Here is a 14,656-nt window from a genome sequence, read left to right on the forward strand (position 1 = left end):
GCACCAAGACCTTCCAGGGGAGTCCGGGCATTCAGCCTCCCCCCAGGAGTGACTGCACCCACCCCAGAGGGAGTCCAAGGGTCCTGAAGTGGAAGCCACCTACCCACGCAGTCAGGCCTGCACCATGGAGGCAAGTCCAGGGCTCCCCACTTCACAGCCACACGGAAGTGGTGCCAGCAGTCCCCGGGGTCTCTCCCTGGGGTCTGTCCCTGCTCACAGCTCTGTGGGTAGAGACGGGTCTTCCTGTCACTGGTTAAAGCACAATCGCTTCCAAAGAACCTCACCATGAGACAGAAGCAATGCAGACCAGCCTCCCTTCCCTTCACAGTTTCTTCTGTTTCAAATTCAAACTAAAAATGAGAAGGATTGCTCTAAAGTTAGAGCTTTCATTCCAAGTCACTTTTTTGTTTGTTCGTTTGTTCTCTGCATGGGCAGGCACAGTGAATCAACCCAGGTCTCTCACAGGACAGGTGAGAAATCGTCCACTGAGCCACTGTGGCACCACCCTCCCAGTCACTTTTAATGCCCGTTTCATCTGACAGTGGCTTTGAAAGCAAAAGGCAATTTTTATCATTTGAAGTTTTTAATCTAAATTAATGTGATTTTGTCCAACACAACCAGAAGCATCTAAAAGCCAACTTTCAAAGTGGCACTGGTCCCCCGAAACAAGAAGGTCCTTCCTTTGGCCACAAGTAGGTTATGCAGAGCCATGTCCACGGGAGCTGGGGCTGCAGCTGGACCATGAGCAGCAGCCTGGCAGGCTCCAGAGGCTCCCCGCAGAGCCCCCACCCACCAGCAGGTCAGAGGTGGGGCACCCCCATGCTGGTCACCCAGCAACAGCACCCCCATGCACTCCTGTCCATGCAGGACCCTGATTTCAGCTGACACCCCTAAGTCCCACCGACCGACAGCACCCCCTATTCCCACGGTCAGTATCTTATCTGGCCAGCATCTGCTGACAGGAGTCCTTGTCCCCAAAGGGGGGTCCATGAAAGAGACCCACCTCTCTGCCTGGATGTGACACCTGGAGCCTGGGTTCATGAGAAACACAAGCCCCCCAAGCCCACGGAAAAGGCAGAGGGCAGAGGCCACTGCTGGGAAGAGCCAGGTCCTGGAGAAGGTGTGCAGCTGCCCACCTCTGGGCTTCCCAGCAGCAGGAGATAAATCTCTTCGTCCTTAAAGCCAGGCACGGTGAGACACACAGAGCCCCGAGTAACGGCCCAGGTCCAAGACACACTGAGCACCAGCAAGGCCAGCCTCCGGGCCTCCCAACTCCACTCTGCACGAGCAGATCCGGCAGCCTGGACCATCGAGGGGCGAGACATGGCTGCCCCAAGTCAGGCCGTCAGGCACACACTCTCGCCCTCCCCGGCTACATGGCACACACACCACACACGCTTGCCCACCCCGACTGCATGTCACACACATCACACTCGCTCGCCCATCCCAGACTCTACCAGTGCATGTGTCACACACATGCTCACCCTACCCGCCTCCATGTCACATGTGTCACACACACGCTCACCCTCCCTGACTCCAGGGCACACGGTGACCGCGACGCCCTGGCTGCTGGCCCACCTGGTGGTGAGGGAGTTGTTCTTGTCCTGCAGGACCAGCTCTCTCTGCTGCAGCTCCACGATGAATCTGGAAAGGGCGTCCGGAGTCCTGCAGGACAAAGAAACAGACTCAGGTCCACTGGCCCCTGGCAACTGGCCCTCACTCTGCACACCACATGGAGAGTCAGCACCAACACCAGGGCAGCACACTGGGGGGCAAAGGGGCTGTTCAGGGCCACTTGGTATAGAAGAGACAGTGGGCTTTGCGCTCAAGAAGGGCAGGATTCAAACCATGGCCCCAACCAGCTGTGGACCCCTGGGTGAATTACTTTTCCAAGCTTTTGTTCTATCTCCCATGTAAAAACAGGGGCAGCACATACCAAACAGTGCCACAATGCACAAGAAATGAACAGGTTTTTGTTTTTGCTTTAAATAAAGACAATCAACATACAATACAAACATTCTTAGCTTATAAACATTCCATACCTGGTATGCAATAAACGGTTCATGATAACTTCACATAGATGTATATTCATTACCATGATCATTTCTCAGAACATTTACATCACTCCAGAAAAAGAAATAAACAGAAAAAAGAACTCATACATACTATACCCCTTACCCCCATCATTGACCACTCATATATTCCTCTACCCAATTTACTTTAACATTTGTTCCCCCTACTATTTATTTTTAATTCATATTTTTTACTCATCTGTCCATGAGGTAGGTAAAAGGAGCATCAGAACAAGGTTTTCACAATCACAGTCACTTGCAAAACTACATCACTATACAATCATCTTCAAAAAACATGCCTACTGGAACACAGGTCTACATTTTCAAGCAGTTTCCTCTAGCCTCTGTAAAACACCTTAAACTAAAAAGGGCTTATCTATATAATACGTAAGAACAACCTCCAGGATAACCTCTCAACTCTATTTGAAATCTCTCAGCCACTGACATATTAATTTGTCTCATTTCTCTTCTCCTTTTCAATCAAGGTTTTCTCAATCCCTTGATGCTGAGTCCCAGCTTGTTCTAGGATTTCTGTCCCATGGGAGAGTTACACCCCTGGGAGTCATGTCCCAAGTAGAGAAAGGAAGGGCAGTGAGTTTGCTTGCTGTGACGGCTGAGAGAGAGAGGCCACATCTGAGCAACAAAAGAAGTTCTCTGAGGGTGACTCTTAGGCCTAATTTTAAGTGGGCTTAGCCTATACTTTGTGGGGGTAAGTTTCATAGGAACAACCCCAAGACTGAGGGTTCGGCCTATTGATTTTGCTGTCCTCACTGCCTGCGAGAACATCAGGCCTTCTCCATACAGGGAAGCTGAATTTTCTGTCTTTCTCACCATTCCCCAAGGGGACTTTGCATCTACTTTTTTGGTCACTGTTCAATTCACTCTGGGATTTATCAAGAAATCACTCTGGACAAATCTACAAAATCTCATGCCCTACTCAAGGATACACGTACTTATGGTGTTCAATTAAACTGTCTATATAAGTTATATTAGGAGATACACTATTCAAAATAAAAATTTTGTACCAAATAAACATTTTTTGCTTTAGTCTCACATATAAGTTAAAGTTTTAAAATGTGAATTATCATCCATTTTCAACACCCTACAATATTGACACTCCTGGTTTTCCTCATGTAAAAACATTTTAAAATTTGTACATTTAGTTACTATCCTTGTACACTCTAGGCATTCCAAGATTACACCATCTCGGTCTTTATAGTCTACCTTTCCTTCTGGTTTCATTTGTGTCCCCAGCCCTCCTCCCTCTATCATCCTCACATTCAGCGTCATTCAGTGTTCTAACATTACTGTACAGCAGTTAGAAAGTATTGTGCTATCCATTTCTGAGTTTTTACCATCAGTCCTGTTGCACAATATGTATCACTTCAGCTCCAATTGCCCAAAATCTACCCTATTTCTATCCCCTGATGACTTCTATGTTTAACTGAAATTCCCCAAGTTTATTCACTAATATCAGTTCATATCAGTGAGACCATACAGTATTTGTCCTTTTGTTTCTGGCTAATCACACTCTGCATAATGTCCTTAAGGTCCATCCATGTGGTTACATACTTCATGCCTTTATTCTGTCTCCTGGCTACAGAAATATTCCATCGTATGTATATACCACAGCTTGTTTAGCCACTCATCTGTTGATGCACATTTGGGCTGTTTCCATCTCTTAGCAATTGCAAATAATGATGCTATAAACATTGGTGTGCAAATGTCCATTTGTGTCCTTGCCCTCATGTCCTCTGAGTAGATACCTAGCAATGGTATTGCTGGGCCATATGGCAATTCTATACTTAGTTTCCTGAGGAACAGCTGAACTGCCTTCCACAGCATTGCACAATTTCACATTTCCACCAACAATGGATACTGTGCTTCGTCCTCCACATCCTCTCCAGCACTTGTGATTTTCTGTTTTATTGAAAATGGCCATTCTGGTGGGTGTGAGATGATATCTCATTGTGGTTTTGATATGCATTTCCCTAATAGCCAGTGAACTTGAACATCTTTTCATGGGCCTTTTGGCCATTTGTATTTCCTCTTCTGAGAAGTGTCTGTTCAAATCTTTTGCCCATTTTGTAATTGGGTTGTTTGCCTTTTTGTTCTTGAGTTGAACAATTTCTTTGTATATTCTTAATAGACCTTTATCTGATATATCATTTCCAAATATTGTCTACCATTCTGTAGGCTGCCTTTTTACTTTCTTGACAAAGTTCTTAGATGCAAAAAACTATTTAATTTTGAGGAATTTCCATTTATCTATTTCTTTCTATCATGCTCGTGCTTTGGGTGTTAAGATCTAGGAAACTGCCTCCTTATAAATTATAAATTATAAGATTTATAAGATATTTCTCTAAATTTTCTTCTAACAATTTTATGGCCTTAAATCAAATGTTTACACATTTGATCGATTTTGAGTTCATTTTTGTATAGGGTGTGAGATACGGATCCTCTTTCATTCTTTTGCTTGTGGACATCCAGTTCTCCAGGGACCATTTATTGAAGAGACTGTTCTGTCCCAGGTGAGTTGGCTTGGCTGCCTTATCAAAGAACAACTATCCTTAGATGAGAGGGTCTATATCTGAACACTCTGTTTGATTCCATTGGTCAGTATATCTATCCTTATGCCAGTACCATGCCGTTTTGACCACTATAGCTTCATAATACATCTTAAAGTTAGGTAGCATGAGACCTTCAACTTCATTTTTCTTTCACAGGTATTTTCAGCTATTTGGTGCACCCTGCCCTTCCAGATGAATTTGGTTACTGGTTTTTCTGTTTCTGAAAAGTAAGTTTTGGGGATTTTAATTGGTATTGTATTGAATCTGTAAATCAATTTAGGTAGAATTGACATCTTAACTATGTTTAGTCTTCCAATCCATGAACACGGTATGCCCTTCCATTTACTTAGGTCCTCTGCTGTTTCTTTTAGCAATTTCTTGTAGTTTTCTTTGTATAGCTCTTTTGTCTCTTTAGTCAAATTTATTCCTAAATATTTTATTCTGTTGTTGCAACTGTAAATGGAATTTTGTTCATGATTTCCCCCTCAGATCATTCATTACTAGTGTATAGAAACACTAAAGACTTTTGAGTGTTGATCTTGTGACTTGCCACTTTGCTGTACTCATTTATTAGCTCTAGTAGTTTTGCTGTGGATTTTTTGGGGTTTTCGACATATAGTATCGTATCATCTGCAGACAGTGAGAGTTTTACTTCTTCCTTTCCAATTTTGATGCCTGGTATTTCTTTTCCTTGTCTAATTGCTCTGGCTAGAATTTCCAACACAATGTTGAATAACAGTGGTGATACCGGACATCCTTGTCTTGTTCCTGATGTTAGGGGGAAAGCTTTTCAGTTTTTCCCCATTGAGGGTGATGTTAGCTGTGGGTTTTTCATAAATCCCCTTTATCATATTGAGGAAGTTCCATTCTGTTCCTTTCCTTTGAAATGTTTTCAACAGGAAAGGATGTTGAATTTTGTAAAATGTCTTTTCTGCATCAATTGAGATGATCATGTGATTTTTCTGCTTTGATTTGTTGATATGGTGTATTACATTAATTGATTTTCTTATGTTGAACCATCCTTGCATACCTGGGATGAATCCTACTTGGTGATCGTGTATAATTCTTTTATTGCGCTGCTGAATTTGATTTGCTAGAATTTTGTTGAGGGTTTTTGCATCAGTGTTCATAAGACAGATTGGTCTGTAATTTTCTTTTTTTGTAATATCTTTGTCTAGCCTTGGTATGAGGGTGATGTTGGCTTCATAGAATGAGTTAAGTAGCTTTCCCTATTCTTCAATTTTTTTGTAGAGTCTGAGCGGGATTGGTACTAATTCTTTCTTGATTTTTTGGAAGAATTCACGTGAAGCCATCTGTTCCTGGACTTTTCTTTCTGGGGAGCTTCTTAATGACTGATTCAATTTCTTTACTTGTGATTGGTTTGTTGAGTCAATGTTGGTTATTCATGTCTTTCTAGAAACTTGTATATATCATCTACATTGCATAGTTTATTAGCATAAAGTTGTTCATAATATCCTCTCATTACCTCCTTTATTTCTGCAGGGTCAGTGGTTATGTCTCCTCTTCCATTTCTAATTTTATTTATTTGCATCCTTTCTCTTCTTTTTGCAAACCTCGCTAAGGGTCCATCAATCTTATTGATTTTCTCATAGAACCAACTTCTGGTTTTGTTGATTTTCTCGATTGTTTTCATGCTTTCAGTTTCATTTATTTCTGCTCTAATCTTCTTAATTTCTTTCCTTTTGCTTGCTTTGGGTTAGTTCATGGTTCTTTCTCTAGTTCTTCCAACTGAACAGTTAATTTCTCGATTTTTACTCCTTCATTTTTGATAAAGGTATTCAGTGTAATAAATTTCCCTCTTAGCACTGCCTTTGATGCATCCCATAACTTTTGATACGTTGTGTTTTCATTTTCATTTTCCTCGAGATATTTACTGATTTCTCTTGTAATTTCTTCTTTGACCCACTGGTTGTTTAAGACTGTGTTGCTGAGCCTCCATGTATCTGTGAATTTTCTGGCACTCTGCCTATTATTGATTTCTAACTTCAACCTTTATGATCTGAGAAAGTGTTATGTATGATTTCAATCTTTTTAAATTTATTGAGACTCGCTTTGTGACCCAACATATGGACTTATCCTTGAGAATGATCCATGAGCACTTGAGAAAAAGGGATATCCAGCTGTTGTGGGGTGTAATACTCTATAAATGTCTGTTAAGTCTAGCTCATTTATTGTATTACTCAAATTCTCTGTTTCTTTATTGATCCTCTGTCTAGATGTTCTGTCCATTGATGAGAGTGGGAAATTGAAGTCTCCAACTATTATGGCAGATGTATCTATTTCTCTCTTCATTGTTTATCCTTGGGTCTAAGATGTATCTCCTGTAGACAGCATATAGATGAATCTTGGTTTTTAATCCATTCTGCTGGTTTGTATCTTTTGAGTGGGGCATTTAATCCATTAACATTTAGTGTTATTACTGTAAGGGCAGTACTTTCTTCTACCACTTTGCCTTTTGGCAAAACTCTTCTCCACACCTCTCCTGTTTTTTCATAACTGTCTCTAGAGCTCCCTTTGGCATTTCTTGCAGAGCCAGTCCCTTGGTCACAAATTCTCTCAGTGACTTTTTTGCCTGAAAATGTTTTACTTTCTCCCTCATTTTGAAGGACAATTTTGCTTGATATAGAATGCTTGGTTGGTAGCTGTTCTCTTTTAGTAATTTAAATATGTCATCCCACTGTCTTCTTGCCTCCATGGTTTTTGCTGAGAAATCAATGCATAGTCTTACTGGGCTTCCCTTGTATGTGATGGATTGCTTTTCTCTTGCTGCTTTCAAGATCCTCTCTTTCTCTTTGACCTCTGACATTCTGATTAGTAACTGTCCTGGAGTACGTCTATCTGGATCTATTCTCTTTGGGGTATGCTGCACTTCTTGGATCTATAATTTTAAGTCTTTCATAAGAGTTGGGAAATTTTCAGTGATAATTTTTTCCATTAGTTTTTCTCCTCCTTTTCCTTTCTCTTCTCCTTCTGGGACACCCACAACACGTATATTTGTGCCCTTCATGTTGTCATTGAATTCTCTCAGTCCCTGCTCATATTTTTCCATTCTTTTCCCTATAGTTTCTTTTGCTTGTTGAATTTCAGATGTCCCATCCTCCAGGTCACTAATCCTATCTTCTGCCTCTTGGAATCTGACATTGTAGGTTTCCATTGTTTTTTTCATCTCTTCTACTGTGCCCTCCATTCCCATAAGTTCTGTGATTTGTTTTTGCAGCCTTGCAATTACTTCTTTTTGTTCATCCCTTGCCTTCTTTATATCCTCCCTCAATTCACTGATTTGATTTTTGATGAGGTTTTCTGTGTTGTTTGAACATTCTGAATTAATTGTTTCAATTTCTGTATCTCATCTGAATTGCTGGTTTGCTCCTTTGGGACAAATCTTCGGTTTTCCTAGTATGATTCGTTATTCTCTGCTGGCGTCTAGGCATTTAATTACCTTAATTAATTTATTCTGGAGACTGTTTTGGTTTTTTTTTACCTAGGATTTTCTTGCTGGATGACTTTGTTGTGTGTATGTTCTTTGACATTCAGTTCAGCTTATTCTAGACCTCCAGCTGAGTTTTTTTTAACTTTTTTTTTAATTAAAAAAATAAACAAACAAAACATTAAGATATCATTCCATTCTACATATACAATTAGTAATTCTTAATATTATCACATAGCTTCATACTCATCATTTCTTAGGACATTTGCATCGATTTATAAAAAGAAATAAAAAGACAATGAAAAAGAAATAAAACGATAACAGAGAAAAAAAAAGTTTATACATACCACAGCCCTTACCCCTCGCTTTCATTTACCACTAGCATTTCAAACTGAATTTATTTTAACATTTATTCCCCCTATTATTTATTTTTATTCCATATGTTCTACTCTTTTGTTGATACAGTAGCTAAAAGGAGCATCAGAAACAAGGTTTTCACATTCACAGAGTCTCACTGTGAAAGCTATATCATTGTTCAATCATCATCAAGAAACATGGCTACTGGAACACAGCTCTACATTTTCAGGCAGTTCCCTCCAGCCTCTCTGCTACATCTTGAACAACAAGGTGGTATCTACTTAATGCATAAGAATAACCTCCAGGATAACCTCTCAACTCTGTTTGGAATCTCTCAACCATTGACACTTAGTCTCATTTCACTCTTCCCCCTTTGGTCGAGAAGGTTCTCTCAATCCCTTGATGTTAATTCTCAGCTCATTCTAGGGTTTTTCTTAATCCCTTGATGCTCAGTCTCAGCTCATTCCAGGATCTCTGTCCCACATTGCCAGGAAGGTCAACACCCCTGGGAGTCATGACCCACGCAGAGAAGGGGAGGGTAGTGAGACTGCTCGTCATGTTGGCTGGAGAGAGAGGCCACATCTGAGCAACAAAAGAGGCTCTCTTGGGGGTGGACTCTTAGGCCTAAATTTTAAGTAGACTTGACCTATCCTTGACGGGGCTAAGTTTCATATGAACAAACCCCAAGACTGGTGGCTCAGCCTATAGCTTTGGTGGTCCACACTGCTTGTGAGAATATCAAGAATTCAACTTGGGGAAGCTGAATTTCTCCCCACTCTCACCATTCCCCACAGGGGGCTTGCAAATACTTTTCCAATCACTGATCAGATCACTATGGGATTCATCGGGGCATCACTCTGGACAAACCAACAAAATCTCATGTTCTACCTGAGATTCCAAGTACTTATGACATTCAATCAAACTATCTACATAAGTTATATTAGGAAATACTCTAGTCAAAATATAAATTTTTTAACAAACATTTTTTGCTTTAGTCTCACACATAAGGTGACATTTTAAAGTATTAATTATCATCTATTTTCAGCACCCTGCAATAATGCCATTCCTTTGTTCTTCCTCATGCAAAAACATTTTTAAAATTTGTACATTGTACATTTCACTATTATTATACACTCTAGGCATTCCTAGATTATACCATCTCTATCTTTACCATCTATCTTTCTTTCTGATTTCATTTATGTCCCCAGCCCTCCTCCCTCTATCATTCTCACATGCAGTTTCATTCAGTGTTTTAACATAATTACATTACCATTAGGTAGTATTGTGCTGTCCGTTTCTGAGTTTTTTTATTCAGTCCTGTTGCACAATCTGTATCCCTTCAGCTCCAATTACCCAATATCTCACCCTATTTCTATCTCCTGATGGTCTCTGTTACCAAGGAAATATTCCAAGTTTATTCACTAATGTCAGCTCATATCAGTGAGACCATACAGTATTTGTCGTTTTGTTTCTACCTAATCACACTCAGCATAATGTCCTTAAGGTCCATTCATGTTGTTACATACTTCATAACTTTATTCTGTCTTACAGCTGCATAATATTCCATCTTATGTAAATGTCACAGTTTGTTTAGTCAACTGTCTGTTGATGGACATTTTGGCTGTTTCCATCTCTTGGTAATTGTTAATAATGCTGCTATAAACATTGGTGTGTAAATGTCCATTTGTGTCTTTGGCCTCGTGTCCTTTGAGTAGAGACAGCATATAGATGGGTCCTGTTTTTTAATCCATTCTGCCAGACTATGTCTTTTGATTGGAGAGTTTAATCCATTAACATTCAGTGTTATTACTGCATGGATAGTACTTTCTTCTACTATTTTGCCTTCTGGATTTTATATGTCATACCTAATTTTCCTTCTTTTTACCTTTACTCATAGTCTTCCTTTCTACACTCTTCTCCACACCTCTCCCTTCTGTCTTCGTATCTGTCTCTAGTGTTCCCTTTAGTATTTCTTGCAGAGCTGGTCTCTTGGTCACAAATTCTCTCAGTGATTTTTTGTCTGAAAATGTTTTAATTTCTCCCTCATTTTTGAAGGACAGTTTTGATTGATAAAGAATTCTTGGTTGGCAGTTTTTCTCTTTTAATAATTTAAATATATTATCCCACTGTCTTCTCGCCTCCATGGTTTCTGCTGAGAGATCTACGCATAGTCTTATTGGGCTTCCCTTGTATGTGATGGATTGCTTTTCTCTTGCTACTTTCAAGATCCTCTCTTTCTCTTTGACCTCTGACATTGTGATTATTAAATGTCTTTGAGTATGTCTATTTGGATCTATTCTCTTTGGGGTACACTGCACTTCTTGGATCTGTAATTTTAAGTCGTTCATAAGAGTTGGGAAATTTTCAGTGATAATTTCCTCCATTAGTTTTTCTCCTCCTTTTCCCTTGTCTTCTCCCTCTGGGACACCCACAACACGTATATTCATGTGCTTCGTATTGTCTTTCAATTCCCTGAGTCCCTGCTCATATTTTTCCACTTTTTTTCCTATAGTTTCTGTTTCTTGTTGGATTTCAGATGTTCCATCCTCCAGTTCAGAAATCCTATGTTCTGTCTCTCAAAATCTACCATTGTAGGGTTCCATTGTTTTTTTCATCTCTTCTACTGTGTCTTTCATTCCCATAAGTTCTGTGATTTGTTTTTTCAGACTTTCAGTTTCTTCTTTTTGTTCTTTCCTTGCCTTCTTTATATCCTCCCTCAATTCATTGATTTGATTTTTGATGAGGTTTTCCATGTCTGTTCGTACATTCTGAATTAGTTGTTTCAGCTCCTGTACGTCATTTGAATTGTTGGTTTGTTCCTTTGACTGGGCCATAACTTCGATTTTCCTAGTGTGATTTGTTATGTTTTGCTGGTGTCTAGGCATTTAATTACCTTAATTAGTTTATTCTGGAGATTGCTGTCACTTCTTTTATCTAGGGTTTTCTTGCTGGATGAATTTGTTGTTTATCTGTTCTTTGACATTCCGTTCAGCTTTATCTGGACCTTTAGCTTAAGTTTTGTTTAACAGAGGAGAATTTTTCAGTTCTTGATTTCTTGTTTCTTGCGCTGCTTGTGTGGTGCCTTTCCCTCACACATCCAGCTTAGGTTTTAACAGACAGAATTTTTCAGTTCTTGTTTTCTTGTTTCTTGCCTTGCCTGTATGGTGACTTTTTCCCCCTTAGGATGGTCTACTTTGGTATTATACAGCCAAGTCAGATTTTCCCAGACCAGACTGGCCTCCTCTCAGGAGGAAAGAGTCACCCAGGTCAGTTTTCCCTGAAGGTGAGACCCAGCAGGTTGAAAGACTTCCCTAAGTAGTCTCTGGACGCCGTGTTTTTCCTATCCTTCCCAGTATGAGGCACTTGTCTGCCTGCAGGTTCCACCAGCATAAGGTGATGCAGTACCTATAACTCAGCAGACTCTCCATGCTGGGGGCGTGGTGGAGACAGAGGAGAGGTTGTAGTCTGGCTTTAATCACGTCCGTTTTCCAGATCCCTGGGGCCTGAATTCCTTGAGAGAGGGATTCCATCTGAGCTGGGCCTCACCCCTTTCCAGGGGAAAGCACAGCATCCAGACAAGCCCTCAGACAAGCCTAATTCTGCCCATGCCTAGGGCAGTTGGAGCCTTGGAAGTCCTGCAGTTGTATGCATAAAGCAGTCCAGCCACAGAAAAACAGTCACAAAAAAAGAGAAGAAAAAACAAGTCCTTTTCAGAGCAGGACCCCTGTTCCTCAGGCTTGCCAATCAAAAGCTTAAATTAGTACACTGCTCTGTGTATCTCTCCAAGTCCTTTGTGTCCCCTCCTTTCCTTCAGGGCCCAGACCCTTTCAAGCATTTTGTGCTGACCAATCCAATAAAAAAAAAATCTGTTTTTACTTTTTCTTTTTCCATCAGCCCTGCCCCCTGTGCACCAGGGCAAAAACCAGCAACCTCAGCTTTTACTGGAGTTTCAGCTGAGCTGGGAGCATATTTTTAGTAGTCAGAATTTGTTAGTTAATTCCACAACTAGAGCTTGGTTGAGCTTAGCCCCTTGCTGTTAAAAGTCCCTTTCCTTCCCCTCTGGGAAGCACCCTATGGGGGAGGGGTGCCGGCCTCTGTGGCTTGGGGGATCCATGGTTCTGGGTGGGATCACAGCTGCTCCAGTTTGTCCAGGCTGGTGTACGCTGTGTTTCCAGTCACTGATGTGGCCCCAGCAGTTGTTCTATACTGTTCCTGGCTATTTACTAGCTGCTCTGGAGCACAAACTGAATCCCACTCCTTACTAAGCCACCATCTTGGCTCCTCCCCGTGAACTAAAGTTTTAAAGTCATCTGCCAAGTACTGGCACAGCATAGGTGCTCAAAAACGTATATCCTCTCCCCACTGAAACCAGATGATATTGGTCCCTGCTCAGAACTGAAATAAAAATTACAAGTCCAACGTGATCTGACCTCTGCTGATCTCGGACTCCACCTTGACCTTTCTCACGTAGGCCATGTGCTGCCTTCTTCTGTCACTTGAACACAGAGACCTGACTTATTCCCAAAATTTTGCGTTAGTTAATCTCTTGCTTGCAGTCTTGCTTACAGTTTCTTCTACATGGCTTCCCATGACTAGCACTTTCTTAAAATGCATATCGCAGAAAAAATTTACTTTCTTAAAGAGGATTCCCCTGATGAAGCCACCCCCACCCCCCTTATATTTGCAGCAGAGCACCGAGGAACAGCTGAATCCCTGTTTCTCTGCAGTGTACTGCTTCTCACCTCTCTCCCCCAAGAGCCCTATCTTCCCCACAGCGTCTCCTGGAGCCCAGTCCAGCCTGGATGGGGGGTAGGGGGGGCACAGCCTTTCTGGGTCCTCACAGCCCCTCACACCTCAGGGCTCCCAAGCAGGGGCAGGGCCGGCTGCTCCCAGCCTCTGTCCCTTGAGGAGTCCCCTCACCAACTATCCAAAACGCTCCCACAGGAGCAGCATCAGAGGAAGCCAGCTGATGCAGAGGGTTTAAATACGATCCAGAGACTCATAAAATAATGCGCAACATGTGTTGTTTCAATTTAAAAATCACTTGTCATAGTAAGCATCAGGAAGAGCTTAAACTGAAAGATAAAAGAAAATCAATAGATATCAACACCAAGATCAAAGAGATTTTCAAACTGTCTGACAAAAATTCTAAAGAAGGCTTCATAAAAATGCATCCACAGGAAATGGAACACACTTGAAAAAAATGAAAAATAAGTCTCAGAAGAGAAACAAAAGATGTAAATAAAAGCAAATGGATATTTTGGAACTGAAAATATAATAGTCCAATTTTTTTTTAATAAAAAAATATAAACAGACAGATTCAGCAGCAAAATGGAATGGGACAGAGGAAAGAAACAGTAAAGCAGAAGATAGAAAAATAGAAATTACCCAGTTTCACTAAGAAAGAAAATAACTGGGGAAAAAAAGAACCGAGCCTTAGGAAGCCATGGGACTATAACGAAATAGCTGACTTTCAGTCAACTGACTTACAAAAAGAGGGGGGAAAAAGAAGGCGGGGCAGAAAAACTAACCAGAGAATAATACCTGAAAACATTCATAATTTAGCAAAAGACAGGAACCTATATATTAAAAAGCTGGAATGGGAAATGTTATGCAGATACGGCTACCACGTTAAAAATGGAAAGAAAAAAAAGGCTGAACAAACACCAAACATAATAAACTAAAGAAATCCACACCAGGACACAATATAGTCAAACGTCTCAAACCTAAGAATAGAGCTAAAATGTTGGAAGTAAGAAGGAAAAGACATCTTACCTATGGAGGAAAAACAATTTAAATGACAAAAGATTCCTCATCAGAAACCATGGCGACCAGAGAAAACATCAGTTTACTGAAAGACAAGAACAATCAACCAAGAATCTGACACCCACCGAACCTGTTCTTCAGGAATGAAGGGAAAATCAAGCGACTCCCTGATAAAATAAAATCAAGAGAACTTGTTGCCAGCAAACCCACCTTAAAAGAATGGATAAAGAAAGTTCTCTACACAAGAAAAAGAAAAAAGAGTGGATCTAGGAACACTGGGAAAGAAGAAAGAACACTGTAAGCAAAAAGATGGACAAATACAGTAAACTTACCTTAAGCCTTTTGAAATTTTAAATAAAGTTTCACTATGGAAGCACTAAATAACAGTATCTGATGCGTTTCAAGTGGATGCAGAGGAAACAAGGCAAGTATATTATAAGTGA

The 14,656-nt window shown here is 40.8% G+C and overlaps 1 protein-coding gene across 3 annotated transcripts in view; it reads right to left on the reverse strand.

Moving 5' to 3' along the window:
* Window positions 1-1,412: 1,412 nt before the first annotated feature.
* The window catches only part of LOC143666875 (mitotic spindle assembly checkpoint protein MAD1-like), a 90,090-nt gene continuing 76,846 nt past the window's right edge, over window positions 1,413-14,656 (reverse strand). For 2 of the 3 annotated variants that reach the window (XM_077140433.1, XM_077140432.1), the window contains exon 10: window positions 1,413-1,665. In XM_077140433.1, the coding sequence (XP_076996548.1) occupies window positions 1,428-1,665 (238 nt within the window). In that variant the 3' untranslated portion in view covers window positions 1,413-1,427. The remainder of the gene's footprint in view (window positions 1,666-14,656) is intronic. The other variant, XM_077140435.1, reaches the window with a different exon arrangement.

Source organism: Tamandua tetradactyla, chromosome 23 (assembly GCF_023851605.1).
Source record: "Tamandua tetradactyla isolate mTamTet1 chromosome 23, mTamTet1.pri, whole genome shotgun sequence".
NCBI lineage: Eukaryota > Metazoa > Chordata > Mammalia > Pilosa > Myrmecophagidae > Tamandua > Tamandua tetradactyla.